We start from the raw sequence: 12062 nt of genomic DNA, 5'->3' as shown, positions 1-12062 counted from the left end.
TGCTAAGCTGAACTACTTACTACTCGTAGTCATACTAGGACACTGCCAGATGCACCTGCCGTTGTTATGAGTCGAAGAAGGAAGCCACGGAAACAATGAAGCGGGGTATTTCACCTTCACCTTCAGGGTGACGGGGACCTCTCACTTCATCTTCATCTCAGCTATAGTATGGAGAAAGGATGACAGTCATAAAATCCATCACGCTGGCTCTTCACCATGGCTCCAATCCTCGAAACCGTCTCTTCACTTCTTATGCGACGACAGTTCGCCCCCGATACCCCCTTCACCGAAAAGGCGATCGTCCTGATCATATTCGCACACGTCTGTCTACTCTACACAATAGTTTGGTGGATCCTAGCAAACAAAGTCTCGAGTGGGTCACTGGCAGAAACCACCATTTATGTGGTGGTCGATATAAGCTGACTCGAAAAGAGCAGGGACTGGCAACAACCGCCAACGGCGCGACTATATCGAATTCTATCCACCTCCGCTCTCTCGTGGACAATCCCAACACAGGAGAGCCGTTTCTATGCCGACCCATCTGCCAGTGTGATCCCGACGATCCCATCTCTCTGCCGCGCCGACGATGTGACACACGCGTCGTACAAGGCCACCTGCGGCCACAAGATGATGAACCAGTGCGTTTCGAATCGGAGAATTAGCAAGAGGCTGGGGAATCCAGCAATCCAATCTCCAGCTTCTAGCCTTGTCAGGTACCCGGGAGCTTTGGCCCCGAGTGATTGGACCCGGTCGCGCGGGCTGGACAACCTGAAACTTGAAGGGGCGGCAGACTAGCCGTGATCATCCTAGATGATGGCTGTTACTCGGGGGATTTGGACCTGGCCCCAATTACATTACGGGATCCGATGTATCCGCAGAGTACGGAGTACATTACATTGGTACATTTGCAGAGGAACTATGGAGTAACGGAGGTTCGGAGGTACGGAGGCCAGAGAGCGAAGGGTGCAGGAACAAGTGCGTTGCCGTGCAAAGTGCAAAGTGCAAAGTGCACAGTCGGTGGCTGGGAGTGAGACAGGCCCTGCACATCCTCATCTACGCGCCGAGGCCAAGGCGAATGGTGCAGAGTTTGACTGAATTTTTTGTTTAATGTTTTTTGACTTTGCTTTGTCCGGGCGCTAGCTCCACCGGCTTTGAGCTCTCATTTGCGTATTGATATCAATAGTCTGAGTCGCGTACATTCATTAGTTAGAGAATACGGATACGGAGTAGTGACACGCGACTGAATATGAGTATGCTTGTGCTCTACAAAGTAGATATCGAGTTGATCAGATTCTTCTCGTGTCAACAAATGTTAGTCCAGTCCGGTGCCCACTGGTCCACTGGTACCTGACCGACTTAGGATCTCAGGATCCCCTGAGGAAACCGCAAGTAGTACTAGTAATTATGAATGTACTACTCGTATTCGGATACGAAGCTGTATGACCGTTGGTGGGCTAAGCGAAATTAGGACGGGAGACGGTGGACTCCAGTTGGTCTGCAATGCTGAACGATGGGGCGGGTGGACCAATCGGCCGAGCCCAATGGGTTGATATTGAAAATTTGCATTGAAATGTCGTCCCAACGGAGTACCATGGGTACGAGTAGTAATACTTACATTACAGGGACGAAGTACTGTATGCCCTGCACTCAGCCTTGCCCTTGGCTTGTCCACAGTATACATAGTACTGAGTACACTGGAGAGCTGTACATAACTATAGGTAACTATGGTTAAAAAGACCAGGGCCAACCTAGGAACCTAGGTGATGGGTAGTAAGTAACCCCTATGACTGATGGAGGCTACAAAGTACGAGTGATCAGTCGAGTCTACACTACACACTAGGACAATGTAAATGTACATAATTATGCTCGGCCTCGGATAGGTCTGCAATATCCGTGATCTCTCTGCATCTGCCCGATCGGCGTGACTCCGTTCCGCAGCATCCGCCCGGCCAGCCCGGGTATTTTACAGTGCATACCATACTTACACTTACTGGCGACAGAGTATGCATCCATAGACCTAATCTACATCTCAATGAATATTCATCAAATATAGAAATATCTAGGAGGATTTTCAATCTACATCACTCTAGTCTCTACTAAATGCCCATGCCAATACCAATACCAAGACTAATTACCAATACAATACCACTACGCTGCCAATACTGCCAATACTGCCAATATGAAACCCAACACTAGTGACGCCATGGACTCCCAAACCTGGCACGTAAAATTACCTGACAATACCATGCAAATCCTCTCTCCCTCGCTCGCTTTCGTCCCCTTCTTAATCTTAAGTCCTTGCTCCCCCTCTCTCCTTCTCTCTCATCACACTTTTGGGCTCGGCGCCTTGCATTTCCAGACCGGTCTCTCTCTCCCCTTACTCTGCCCATGCCGGTCGACCAGTGATTCTTATCCCGCCTTCGCGAATTCCTTCCGTCTCATCCCGCGGCATCCCTCGACCTTTCCCCCCCCCCCCCCTTCTCTTATCACGAGTTGATCTAGAGTCTCCCCTAGCGGACTCTACCCTCGCCGCAAAGATGTCTACATTCCCGTCATGGAAGGATCGCACACAGAATCAGTTCGGAAAGCTTCAGATTCAGATGCCATGGCGCTCCTTTCAACTTCTGGTGCCCCATCGCATGCGCCGCAAGATCCGCTCAAAGCTTCGGAGTCGTCTATCGCCAACCTCATCTATCTCGACCCTACAGACCTCTCTCTCCCCGGTCGACACGCTTCGATCCCTCCAGACTCATCGTTGGACGATATATGACTTCCAATACTTGCTACTTCTAATCCTCGGCATCTTCTCCCTGAGCGTCATGCAATCCCCTGGCCCGCTCGCGAAGACCGGCATCGCGACCCTAATCCTTTTCTCGCTTCTTCTGCCTCTTACCCGGCAGTTCTTCCTCCCTTTCTTGCCTGTTGCTGGATGGCTCATCTTCTTCTATGCGTGCCAGTGAGTTCTCCCTCTGCTTGTCTGCCCGGGGGTTCGCCTCCCCTTTTTTTTTCCTACCCACGCGCCCCCCGGGATGGTTCCCCGAGCCCAAATCCCTGAAATGGGCGAATTCGCCGCACAGCCGGCAAAATTACGCATGACTGACTCTTCTTTCTTTGATAGGTTCGTTCCGAGCGATTGGCGACCAGCCATTTGGGTTCGCGTGTTACCCGCCATGGAAAATATTTTGTACGGCGCCAACATCAGCAACATCCTGTCCGCCCACCAAAACGTTGTGCTGGACATTCTAGCGTGGATTCCTTACGGCCTGTGCCACTACGGCGCACCCGTTGTTGTCTCCACAATCCTCTTTATCTTCGGTCCCCCGGGCACCACCCCCCTCTTCGCCCGGACTCTCGGATATATCAGCATGTTGGCTGTGACCATTCAGCTGTGCTTCCCCTGCTCGCCACCGTGGTACGAGAATCTGTACGGTCTCGCCCCCGCAGATTACTCTATGCAGGGTAACCCTGCTGGTCTTGCTCGCATTGACAAGTTGCTGGGCATTGATCTCTATACCTCGGGCTTCAAGCAGTCTCCCGTGGTCTTTGGTGCCTTCCCCTCTCTCCACGCGGCGGACTCCACCCTGGCCGCTCTCTTCATGAGCCATGTCTTCCCCCGCATGAAGTTCCTCTGGGTTACCTACACCCTCTGGATGTGGTGGGCTACCATGTACTTGTCTCACCACTATGCTGTCGACCTGGTCTGTGGTGGTCTGCTCGCCACCATTGCATTCTACTTTGCTAAGACCCGATTCCTACCCCGTGTTCAGTCCGATAAGACGTTCCGCTGGGACTACGACTACGTTGAGGTCGGCGACTACTCCCGCGAGTTTGGCTATGACCTCGCTAGTCTGGATGGTGACCTCAACCTGGACAGTGACGAGTGGACCGTCGGTTCCTCATCTTCGGTCTCCTCCGGCTCCCTGAGCCCCGTGGACGATCACTACGCTTGGGAGAGCGAGACTCTGACTTCGAACCACGACCTCGAGGCCGGTCGCTAATACCACAACCACCTTGCATATATCATTTTTCGACTCTGCTCGCTATTTTGCATCTACGCTTTTTTGCTTTTCACTCGGCGTTCTACTTGACGACACTGTTGGGACCATTATCTGCATCGAGCCATTTTCGACACCTAAGGTTTTTAATTACCTGTTGAAAACCTCCGGTTCGCGCGGTTCTCGATCCGCCTTGAGCCGAAGGTTACTTTTTCGCCTTCTGGCTGTACATGCCTTGTCACTTCACCGCTGAAGTGGCACTTTCCGTCTATAATATTAATTCCGGTGGTCAACCCTATTCACCTGCTATGGGTATGCGACTCCCTTCGCACCGCCACCGTTGGAAACCTTCGCTTGTACAGACTCGGACGTTCCTCCTCGCGAGGTCGATCCGAACATTTTTAACTTCAATTCTCACCTTATGTCTTTCGCTACGACTTTTTACACTGGACGAGCCACCCCTTTTTCTTCGCTTCGCGCTCGTCCATATGAACAAACTTTTATTTTATTATTCGTGTCAATCGCTTACGAACTGGCGACTGGGAACTTTGGATACGGTTTTTTATCTTCATGGGAAACTCAAAAAAGAGTTCGGCGCCATTGCTTGCACTACACTCGCTGTGCATAGAAACTGTTTTTGGATATTTTTGGCTTGAGGACATTTGCATCGGCACATAGAAAAGCCTCCGCTCGTTGGCAGGTGAATCCAGCGTTGGCTGTGTGATGATTGCTCCATGGCGTGGAAGTTGTTCGCCCATGCGAGAAGGAGAAGGAGAAGGAGAGGGGATGACTGAGAAGGAAAGGAAGCCGGTTTGGGATGACCGGCACCGGGCGATGGATGGCGCAGAAAAGAGGGAAACTTGACGGAACCCTCTACTTCTCGCACCTCGCTTATCGCTTTTTGCTTCGCTTCTAGCTGGAATGAAGCGCGATTCCAACTGTGGTATACTGCACCGACCGCCCGACTTAATGTGTGACAACCTATAATGTCTTGATCTTTTGAAGGAGAAGGGGGTTGCGGGCGACTCGTGTTGGTCATCGTTAGCATTATTCTTAATCCCTAGATGAAGTTATGAAGAATTGTACATTATCTCATTACTTTTGTTTCCCACGTATTTGTATTCAACTGTAGACCGCCGTAATCAACAGAACTGTCTTGTATACGGAATACGCCAACGGACTCAACAACCCTTGGCAGTGGGGTGGAGATCATTGTCGATCGTTTCGACCTCAAGCCTACATAGCAAGCAAGTGGCTTTTGCTTCTGCAAATCCAGTTCCTAACTCCGTCCCTCCGCGGAAGAGATATGCATCACCCCCGCACCTCGCGCAGATCAGCCAGTCTTGTCTGGCTGTGACTGCTGAAATTTTACCAAAGGTATGTTAATCCCACGGACCCCGGCGCATGTGCCAGCCCGAGGCCGGGGGCTGTGTTTGTGCTGCATAGCCTGTTTAAGACTGGATTGTGATATCGTTGCGGGGGGGAATCGGGGCAGTTTAGGTGCAGGCAGGTATCTGACGAACCAACCAGCCCATATGCTCCAAGGCGTGAGTGTGAATGCCAGTGAGTGAAGTGGGTTCGCTACAACTTGTATTCCAAGGGTTAGTTGGATTTGTCTATGCAAGACGACTTCTAGTCCTTGGTTACTGGAGACACGTCCACATTGCACTGTCAACGAGTGTGTCTTTTATGCGCAGTCGACTGACCCAAGTATGTCTCGGGATGAGGCAGTTGCGGAGGAATATTTGTGAGATAAATGACACGACTCGATTTTGATACACAGTCAGACAAAAGATACAGAGTAGTTCCACATCATGTAATCGCCTCCCAGAATACTTGAGAAAAAAAAACCAACCTACCAGCTTCTAAGGGAATCAATATACGTGCCACATCGAACGAGATTGGCACGTGTATGTCGAAAGAGTAATCGATGGAAACAGTGAAAGAGTAAAATAAGAGGGGGTAAAGCAGACAAATCCGGGCGCCGCTTGAATTCGTGTCATGGTCTATCTATTCATCGTCAAAGATCTGTACGCGCTCCGCATACTCGCGGATATTAGAGAAAAATGTTTCTTCGATCTGGTCGCCTTTGCCGCCGGCGACGCGGAGAACCAGGTCATTTAGAGAGGCACGACCAAGGATATCGACGTGGTCGCCTATTCACGTTCGTTAGACAGATAGAAACAAGGAGAAAAATAAAGTGCCTGCACTCTACTGTAGGGACATACCAGTATTAGGTCCACCGCGGGGGGGAGAATCGATCTGGCTCGTGCGGCATTTCATAGACCTTGATCTTGGACCCGGCTGGGTTGTATCGTTTCATGCGCCAGCCTTTGGCACACATGTATCCTGTACTGAGAAGGTTGACTGTGCCATCACCCTCACCCATAACTACTCCACGGTCGATATCGTCGTTGAGGGTGACAGTTGTGTCTATGCTAACGTTCAGCTTTGTTTGGGGATCGCGCTCCTCTTGGTAAAAGTAGCTGCGCTCGGTGGGTTTGCCAACGCCATAGAAGCAGTAGATCTTCATATCAGGCGCGAGCGGGAGTCGAGCCTCGAGTGGGTTCAACCATGTACGTGGATTCTTTTCGTTGGCCTCGACCTCACGGGTGGTATGCGCCACCCGTGCGAGTAGCTGCTCAGCACCTGGTTCTTATACCAATCTTCACTTTGGTCGAAGAGGTACTGCAGACTCTCTGACGAAGTTAGGTTGCGTCTCGTCCAAGACGAGTTGGTCTCCCGAAAATTCAGAAGGTTTCCAAAACTCATAGATTGACCAGGCTGGTCGTCCGGCGCCCAGGTGGAATTGCCCCAGACGGCTTCGCCGCCTTTAGGGAGCATGCTGGAGATACCTGGCATTGCGCGGAAGATCTCCGCCCGTTCCTCTTTCGAGAGGAACTTCTCAAGGCCATACACAGCGAAGGCATTGAGTTGAGCTGTATCACGCATCTCGCCGGAGAGCACGGCAGTCAGTCCCTTGACGGCACCGAGCATGCAGCCACTGATGTTGACCCACGAATCAATGTGCTTGTTGACCCAGTCCTTTCCACCTTTCCCATATTCTTCGCTCTCAACCCACTTGAAAAAATAGAGCACCACCTGCGAGCCCATACTGTGAGATGTAAGGGTGATCTTTTCGCCCTGAACTTGGACGGCCGTCTCGATATAAGACTTCAGGCGGCTGAAGTACTGATCGCGGATCTCGAGATTGAGATACGATAGTCGCCAATCGTAGGCGGCGGTAAAAGCGTTGGTCGGGTCATATCCAATTGTCGCCAGGTTTTCCAAGATCTTATTCCAGATCCAGTAGCCCGTGATAAAGAAGTCAGTAGCGTCGAAACCTTGCGCCGCACGCAGCTTGACTCCCGGCGGGTCAAGACCTGTCTTTCGATCCAGCATGATATGGTTCTTCCATTCTGCCTTGTCCATCACCAGGGCCCGCATCATACTCCAACTGCCCCATAGTCGTCGCCGGAAGTACTGCCGGGAGGTATCTCCAGTTCCCCAGCTCTCGAGACCGGTAGAGATGACGCCAGGGATCATAACAACAGGATGCTTAGCTTTAACGCCTTGTGATTGAAGGTGTAGTCCGACGGCAAAGGAATCGTAATTGACGGCATCGCGTTCATGTTGCTGTCGCATCTCCCCTCGTAGTTAGCTGGCTGAGACAATATCATGGCTGTTAGAACTAAGGGAAAGGACTCCAGGCATACCGAGAACTCTTTCGCATCTCGCACGATGCCTTGGGGGATTACATCGATCAGGGTATCGATATTCAGATCCATCAACCCGTCCAGGTTGATCACCTCCTGTTGATTGGCGAAGAATAGGGCGATAAAAACACCAAAGAGGCCACCCAGCACGAAAATAAAACCATTTCGACGCTTGCTGCGCGGCTTAATTACCAACTGCTTGACTTTGGCGCCCTCGAACTCGGCTCGAAGCTTCTCTTCCTCCTCCTTGTCTCGGATGGACCGGCTGGTATTGTCGTTGGATGGAGGGGCGTCATCCTTGCCAGTGCGGCGGCGCAACATAGCGACGAGCCAGGGAGGAAAGCGACCAAACCAATGGCAAGAGGAGATGGTAGAGTGACCGAAAGTGGGAAGAGAAAAGAAAAAGAAGGAAGGGGATCAAGTGACAAGCACAGCTGCAGCTGCGCAGCCTGTGGCGGGCAGATCGGCGTCACATGCGGTCAATCGGGCAATTGTTGTCCTCCGCCCGTTCCTTTCCTTTCCTCCCCTCCCCACTTTCTTCGTTCCTCGACCTCGACCTCGACCTCGCCCTCGCCCTAGCCATTATACCCGCCATGAACCAAGATTTCTCTGCGCTCCGATATGTGCGCTATGATAGCGCGCGCGAAAACGAATATGTCGCCGCTATGCGCCAGCTGATCTCCAAGGATCTGTCCGAACCCTACAGCATCTATGTCTACCGCTATTTCCTATATCAATGGGGTGATCTTTGCTTTCTCGCCATGGACGATAAAGATGAGATGGTCGGCGTCGTGGTGTCTAAGCTAGAGCCACACCGTGGTGGGGCTTTGAGAGGGTATATCGCCATGCTAGCGGTGCGCGAGGAGTTTCGAGGTCAGGGCATCGCAACGAAGCTGGTTCGCATGGCGATTGATGCTATGACAGAACGGGATGCGGATGAGGTTTGTATACATTCTTGTGCATCAGTCTGGGGATCTGAACCAGACCCTGCTTGTCTTTCCCTGGCTAACGTTTTCTAATCATGTTTAGATTGTCCTCGAGACCGAAATCACAAATACCGGCGCGATGAAACTGTATGAGAGATTGGGCTTCCTACGCAGCAAACGACTTCACCGATACTACTTGAATGGAAATTCTGCGTATCGCCTCGTGCTTTATCTGAAAGAGGGTGTTAGTGCCATCCGAACTGCCTTTGATCCTTTTGCACCACCTCACCCGGCGCACATGGAGGCGCCCGCTGTACCTCTCCCAGGCAATGGTGTCATTTGATACAAGCTTTTTTCTGGCTGGGAGCATCCTCTTGCATGTCCGGGGAATACCGGCGTTATGAGACATGAGATTCCTTTTATGGAAATGACCTTATAGATAGAGCACTTTGATTGGCGTTTACATGATAGCAACTGCATGGATACTTTTAACTGTACAAAACAAACTCAATGGTAGCGTGAAGGTGGATACTATCTAGGGTACCTAGTACGTAGACTTGATGCCATCCTGCATTCCAAACTGTTACAGTCCGTAATAGGCAATTTATATACTTAGATCGGGCTTCGATCGAGTCGATGACGGTAAGCGGCCTCATCCATGGACTACCTGGGCACTCACTTCTGTGCCTTCCCATTTTGGGGTGCGGCGAAGGTATCGAATACCTGGGATCATTAGTATTTGAGAAAAAAAAAACCTTGAAAAGTTTCAAACTACATCTCACCCTCACTCTCACCCTCACTCTCACCCTCACCAATCGCCATTATGCGAGTTCAACTGAGTCCCCCAAATCCAATCTCTGACGAGATTATAACACCAACTCGATCGCATCACGGTGGCAGCCAGCTCCCTGGGACACCACCATATTAATCGACGACAGTTTCAAGCAGAGTTCCGCGATGTCTTCCAGAAGGCTGGATAAGTAAGATTTGACATGTGCTACTCTGCTACTTGCATGAAGCTAACTTTGTCACAGGGACATGCTTTGCTCATCTTGGCAAAGATGAAGAAGACGGAGCGACCCGTCTAGGACTACTTCTTCATTATGCGGCCAGGGTAAAACATTTCAACAGGTGCCGGGGATATTCCGACCGTCTTGAAATCAAATCTCGGACTACACTTTCAGACAACGCCGTCCAATACCAAGGCAAGGAGTCCTCTGTCTTAAAGGCTCCAGACAATAGTCTCTGGTACGGCAGTGAGGAGGAAGCTGCTGTTCAGCTCGTGGTTTTTGAAACAAATAAGTGCGACTTTGAATGTAGCCAGGAATTGAGATTATGTCCATGCTGCGAAGCACAGGTTTTAGGTAATATCGGTGAGTATTGCCCAGGCGGGTTATGGAAAAATTGTACCTCTGCTGACATTTCTATATAGCGATGGTTTACTCCGAGCGAAAACGTCGTGGAGAGGCGAAAATGTGGTGTTTATGGCCTCTTGACGGATCACAAAGGATTTTTATTCTATCGCGTTGATGATGATGGTGATGTTCGTAACATTCACCCTTTTACCTTTTGTTTTTTTTTCGCATCGATCTAACGTTTTTCTTTTCTTCTCAAGGGGTCCTATCTCGATTTGAGAGTGACAACCTATCAAGCCAGTGATAGGGTAGGCTACGGAGATATTGCTCATTTTCCAACGTTAATTTTTTTGGAAGCCCCATGCACAGGAAAGGGATTATCTGATGATATGTTGCTCTTTGTTGGCCAAGAAAAACCTTGAAGTATCGAGAATTAAGATCGAATATACCTACGATGGTTGAACAGCACAGGGCAATTACTAGTAGTTATTGCATGGTAGTAGTAGACGCTTAAGCGTACTAGTACTAGTAGTTCAAGTTGGTTGACAGATAAACTTTGACAGCTGGGATGACTTGTGCTACCATAGACACTGAAGTCATACTGATTTCGTACCAGATATCTATTTGCCTCTATTTCCTGATGCTGGTTCGTTGCATGTACGACTGAACCTCAGAATTAATCTATTTTATCAAGTTTGCGCGGCGCCCCCTACGTCATGCCCCCATCGCGATCAGATTGATATAGATCCATGTCCTTTGATGGGCCTCGCTGAAGAAAAAGATTTTGCAGAAGAACCGCCATCGGAATATTTTGATTATCCCCTTGAGCTCTTACAAAATCCCCGTTATTCCAAGGTTCCTCCCGACCGATCGAATTCTTGATGCCTCTCAGTCCCGTCACCAGCGGTCTCGGCAAGGGCCTGCCGGCCAACAAAGTTCAGTCAAAGGCGACCGATAATGTCAAAGGGATCGCGAAGGACCCAGTAAAGCAGGTCAATAAAACCACACAGCCTCTGACGGAGCCTGTTCTTCCAGGCCAATTCCCCTCGGACGATGCCCCCAAAAACGATGATAAGCCACAGCCCGAAATCCAGTTTTCAGCTATCTGGACATCCTTCAGTCAGTGGCTATATGGCCTTTTCCCGCAAAGTGTTGATACATTTGAGTGGATCGTGAAATGGCTTGTGGATAGATATTTCCCGCCGCCTAAGCAGGTACAGATGTATGAAGCTGCGTTGAGCCGACCGATCGCTTCTACATTCCTTGTCTGTCAGGCCATCTGCTGTGGGGTCCCACTACTTGTGTTCCTCGTGGGTGTTTTCATCTTCGCTGCCGTGTCTTTGCTGCTCTGGGCAGTTTTGTCCCTGTTGATCCTGGGACCGGTCCTACTGGTTGCCAGTATGATGGGCGTTTCGCTGTGGGGCTGGGGGTGGATTTTATATGGGTTGATGAAATGGGTCGATAAGCGGTTTTTGGGGGGGAATGATCGCTCGCTTTTGGGGGCTTCCGCAGGCTCAGGAGGGGGGTGGTCAAGAGGAGGGTGATGGGGATTCAGTTGAAGGGGCCGAGGAAGAAGAGGGAGGAGAGGTGGGAGAGGTGGGAGAGAAGAAGGATAATTGAGGTGACACAGTACCTTTGTATACCTTTGCAGCTACCACCTACATCATGCATGTAGCTCATATCGAGACAGTCGCTTCGTGCAAGCTGCTACATACATACATAACCACATTAATGTATTTTAAAAAAAGAGGGACCAAGTTCAAATTCATTTCCACAGATTGATCCCAAGAACATCCAGGCTTTTTTGCGTTGAATTTAGCATACGCAAGTCTCATCAAATGCCTCATTTGCAGTCTGGAGAACATACCAACACTGACAAATTCTCAAGGTCTGATAGACTTCATATCAATCAGTATGTTCTCCGAACTGCACGTGAGGCATTTGATGAGAATTGCGTTATCCCTCGAATTCAACGTACTCCGTAAAGAAAGCCTGAATGTTTTGGGGATCGATTTGTGGACTTGAACTTGGCAATGTGTTTCACTCTGCTGTATGAAATAACGAAGGTCC

General features: G+C 50.2%; 5 protein-coding genes across 5 annotated transcripts; 4 read left to right on the top strand and 1 right to left on the bottom strand.

Annotated features, from left to right (window-relative positions):
• Positions 1 to 216: 216 nt before the first annotated feature.
• On the top strand, positions 217 to 795 carry N7481_004265 (uncharacterized protein; the record flags this gene model as incomplete). Its single annotated transcript, XM_057263484.1, has 2 exons — positions 217 to 321; positions 433 to 795. The coding sequence occupies 2 exons, from the start codon at positions 217 to 219 to the stop codon at positions 793 to 795; spliced, it is 468 nt and encodes a 155-aa protein (XP_057125145.1).
• Positions 796 to 2537: 1742 nt separating this feature from the next.
• Positions 2538 to 3998, top strand: N7481_004264 (phosphatase PAP2 family protein; the record flags this gene model as incomplete). Its single annotated transcript, XM_057263483.1, has 2 exons — positions 2538 to 2956; positions 3119 to 3998. 2 exons carry the CDS (start codon positions 2538 to 2540, stop codon positions 3996 to 3998), a joined length of 1299 nt encoding a protein of 432 aa, XP_057125144.1.
• A 2007-nt stretch (positions 3999 to 6005) lies between these two features.
• On the bottom strand, positions 6006 to 8032 carry N7481_004263 (phospholipid:diacylglycerol acyltransferase; the record flags this gene model as incomplete). The annotated part of the gene is given in 5 exon segments (XM_057263482.1): positions 6006 to 6151; positions 6224 to 6257; positions 6283 to 6633; positions 6645 to 7640; positions 7712 to 8032. 5 exon segments carry the CDS (start codon positions 8030 to 8032, stop codon positions 6006 to 6008), a joined length of 1848 nt encoding a protein of 615 aa, XP_057125143.1.
• Positions 8033 to 8304: 272 nt separating this feature from the next.
• Positions 8305 to 8980, top strand: N7481_004262 (peptide alpha-N-acetyltransferase MAK3; the record flags this gene model as incomplete). Its single annotated transcript, XM_057263481.1, has 2 exons — positions 8305 to 8652; positions 8741 to 8980. The coding sequence occupies 2 exons, from the start codon at positions 8305 to 8307 to the stop codon at positions 8978 to 8980; spliced, it is 588 nt and encodes a 195-aa protein (XP_057125142.1).
• A 1893-nt stretch (positions 8981 to 10873) lies between these two features.
• Positions 10874 to 11536, top strand: N7481_004261 (lipid droplet assembly factor 1; the record flags this gene model as incomplete). The annotated part of the gene is made up of 1 exon (XM_057263480.1): positions 10874 to 11536. The coding sequence occupies one exon, from the start codon at positions 10874 to 10876 to the stop codon at positions 11534 to 11536; it is 663 nt and encodes a 220-aa protein (XP_057125141.1).
• Positions 11537 to 12062: the final 526 nt, after the last annotated feature.

The sequence above is a fragment of the Penicillium waksmanii genome (genome assembly GCF_028829765.1).
Source record: "Penicillium waksmanii strain IBT 27052 chromosome Unknown utg000004l:1.0-5674109.0:1.0-5678898.0, whole genome shotgun sequence".
NCBI lineage: Eukaryota > Fungi > Ascomycota > Eurotiomycetes > Eurotiales > Aspergillaceae > Penicillium > Penicillium waksmanii.
The sequence above is the reverse complement of the archived record's forward strand: the minus strand, read 5'-3'. Positions and strand labels throughout refer to the sequence as shown.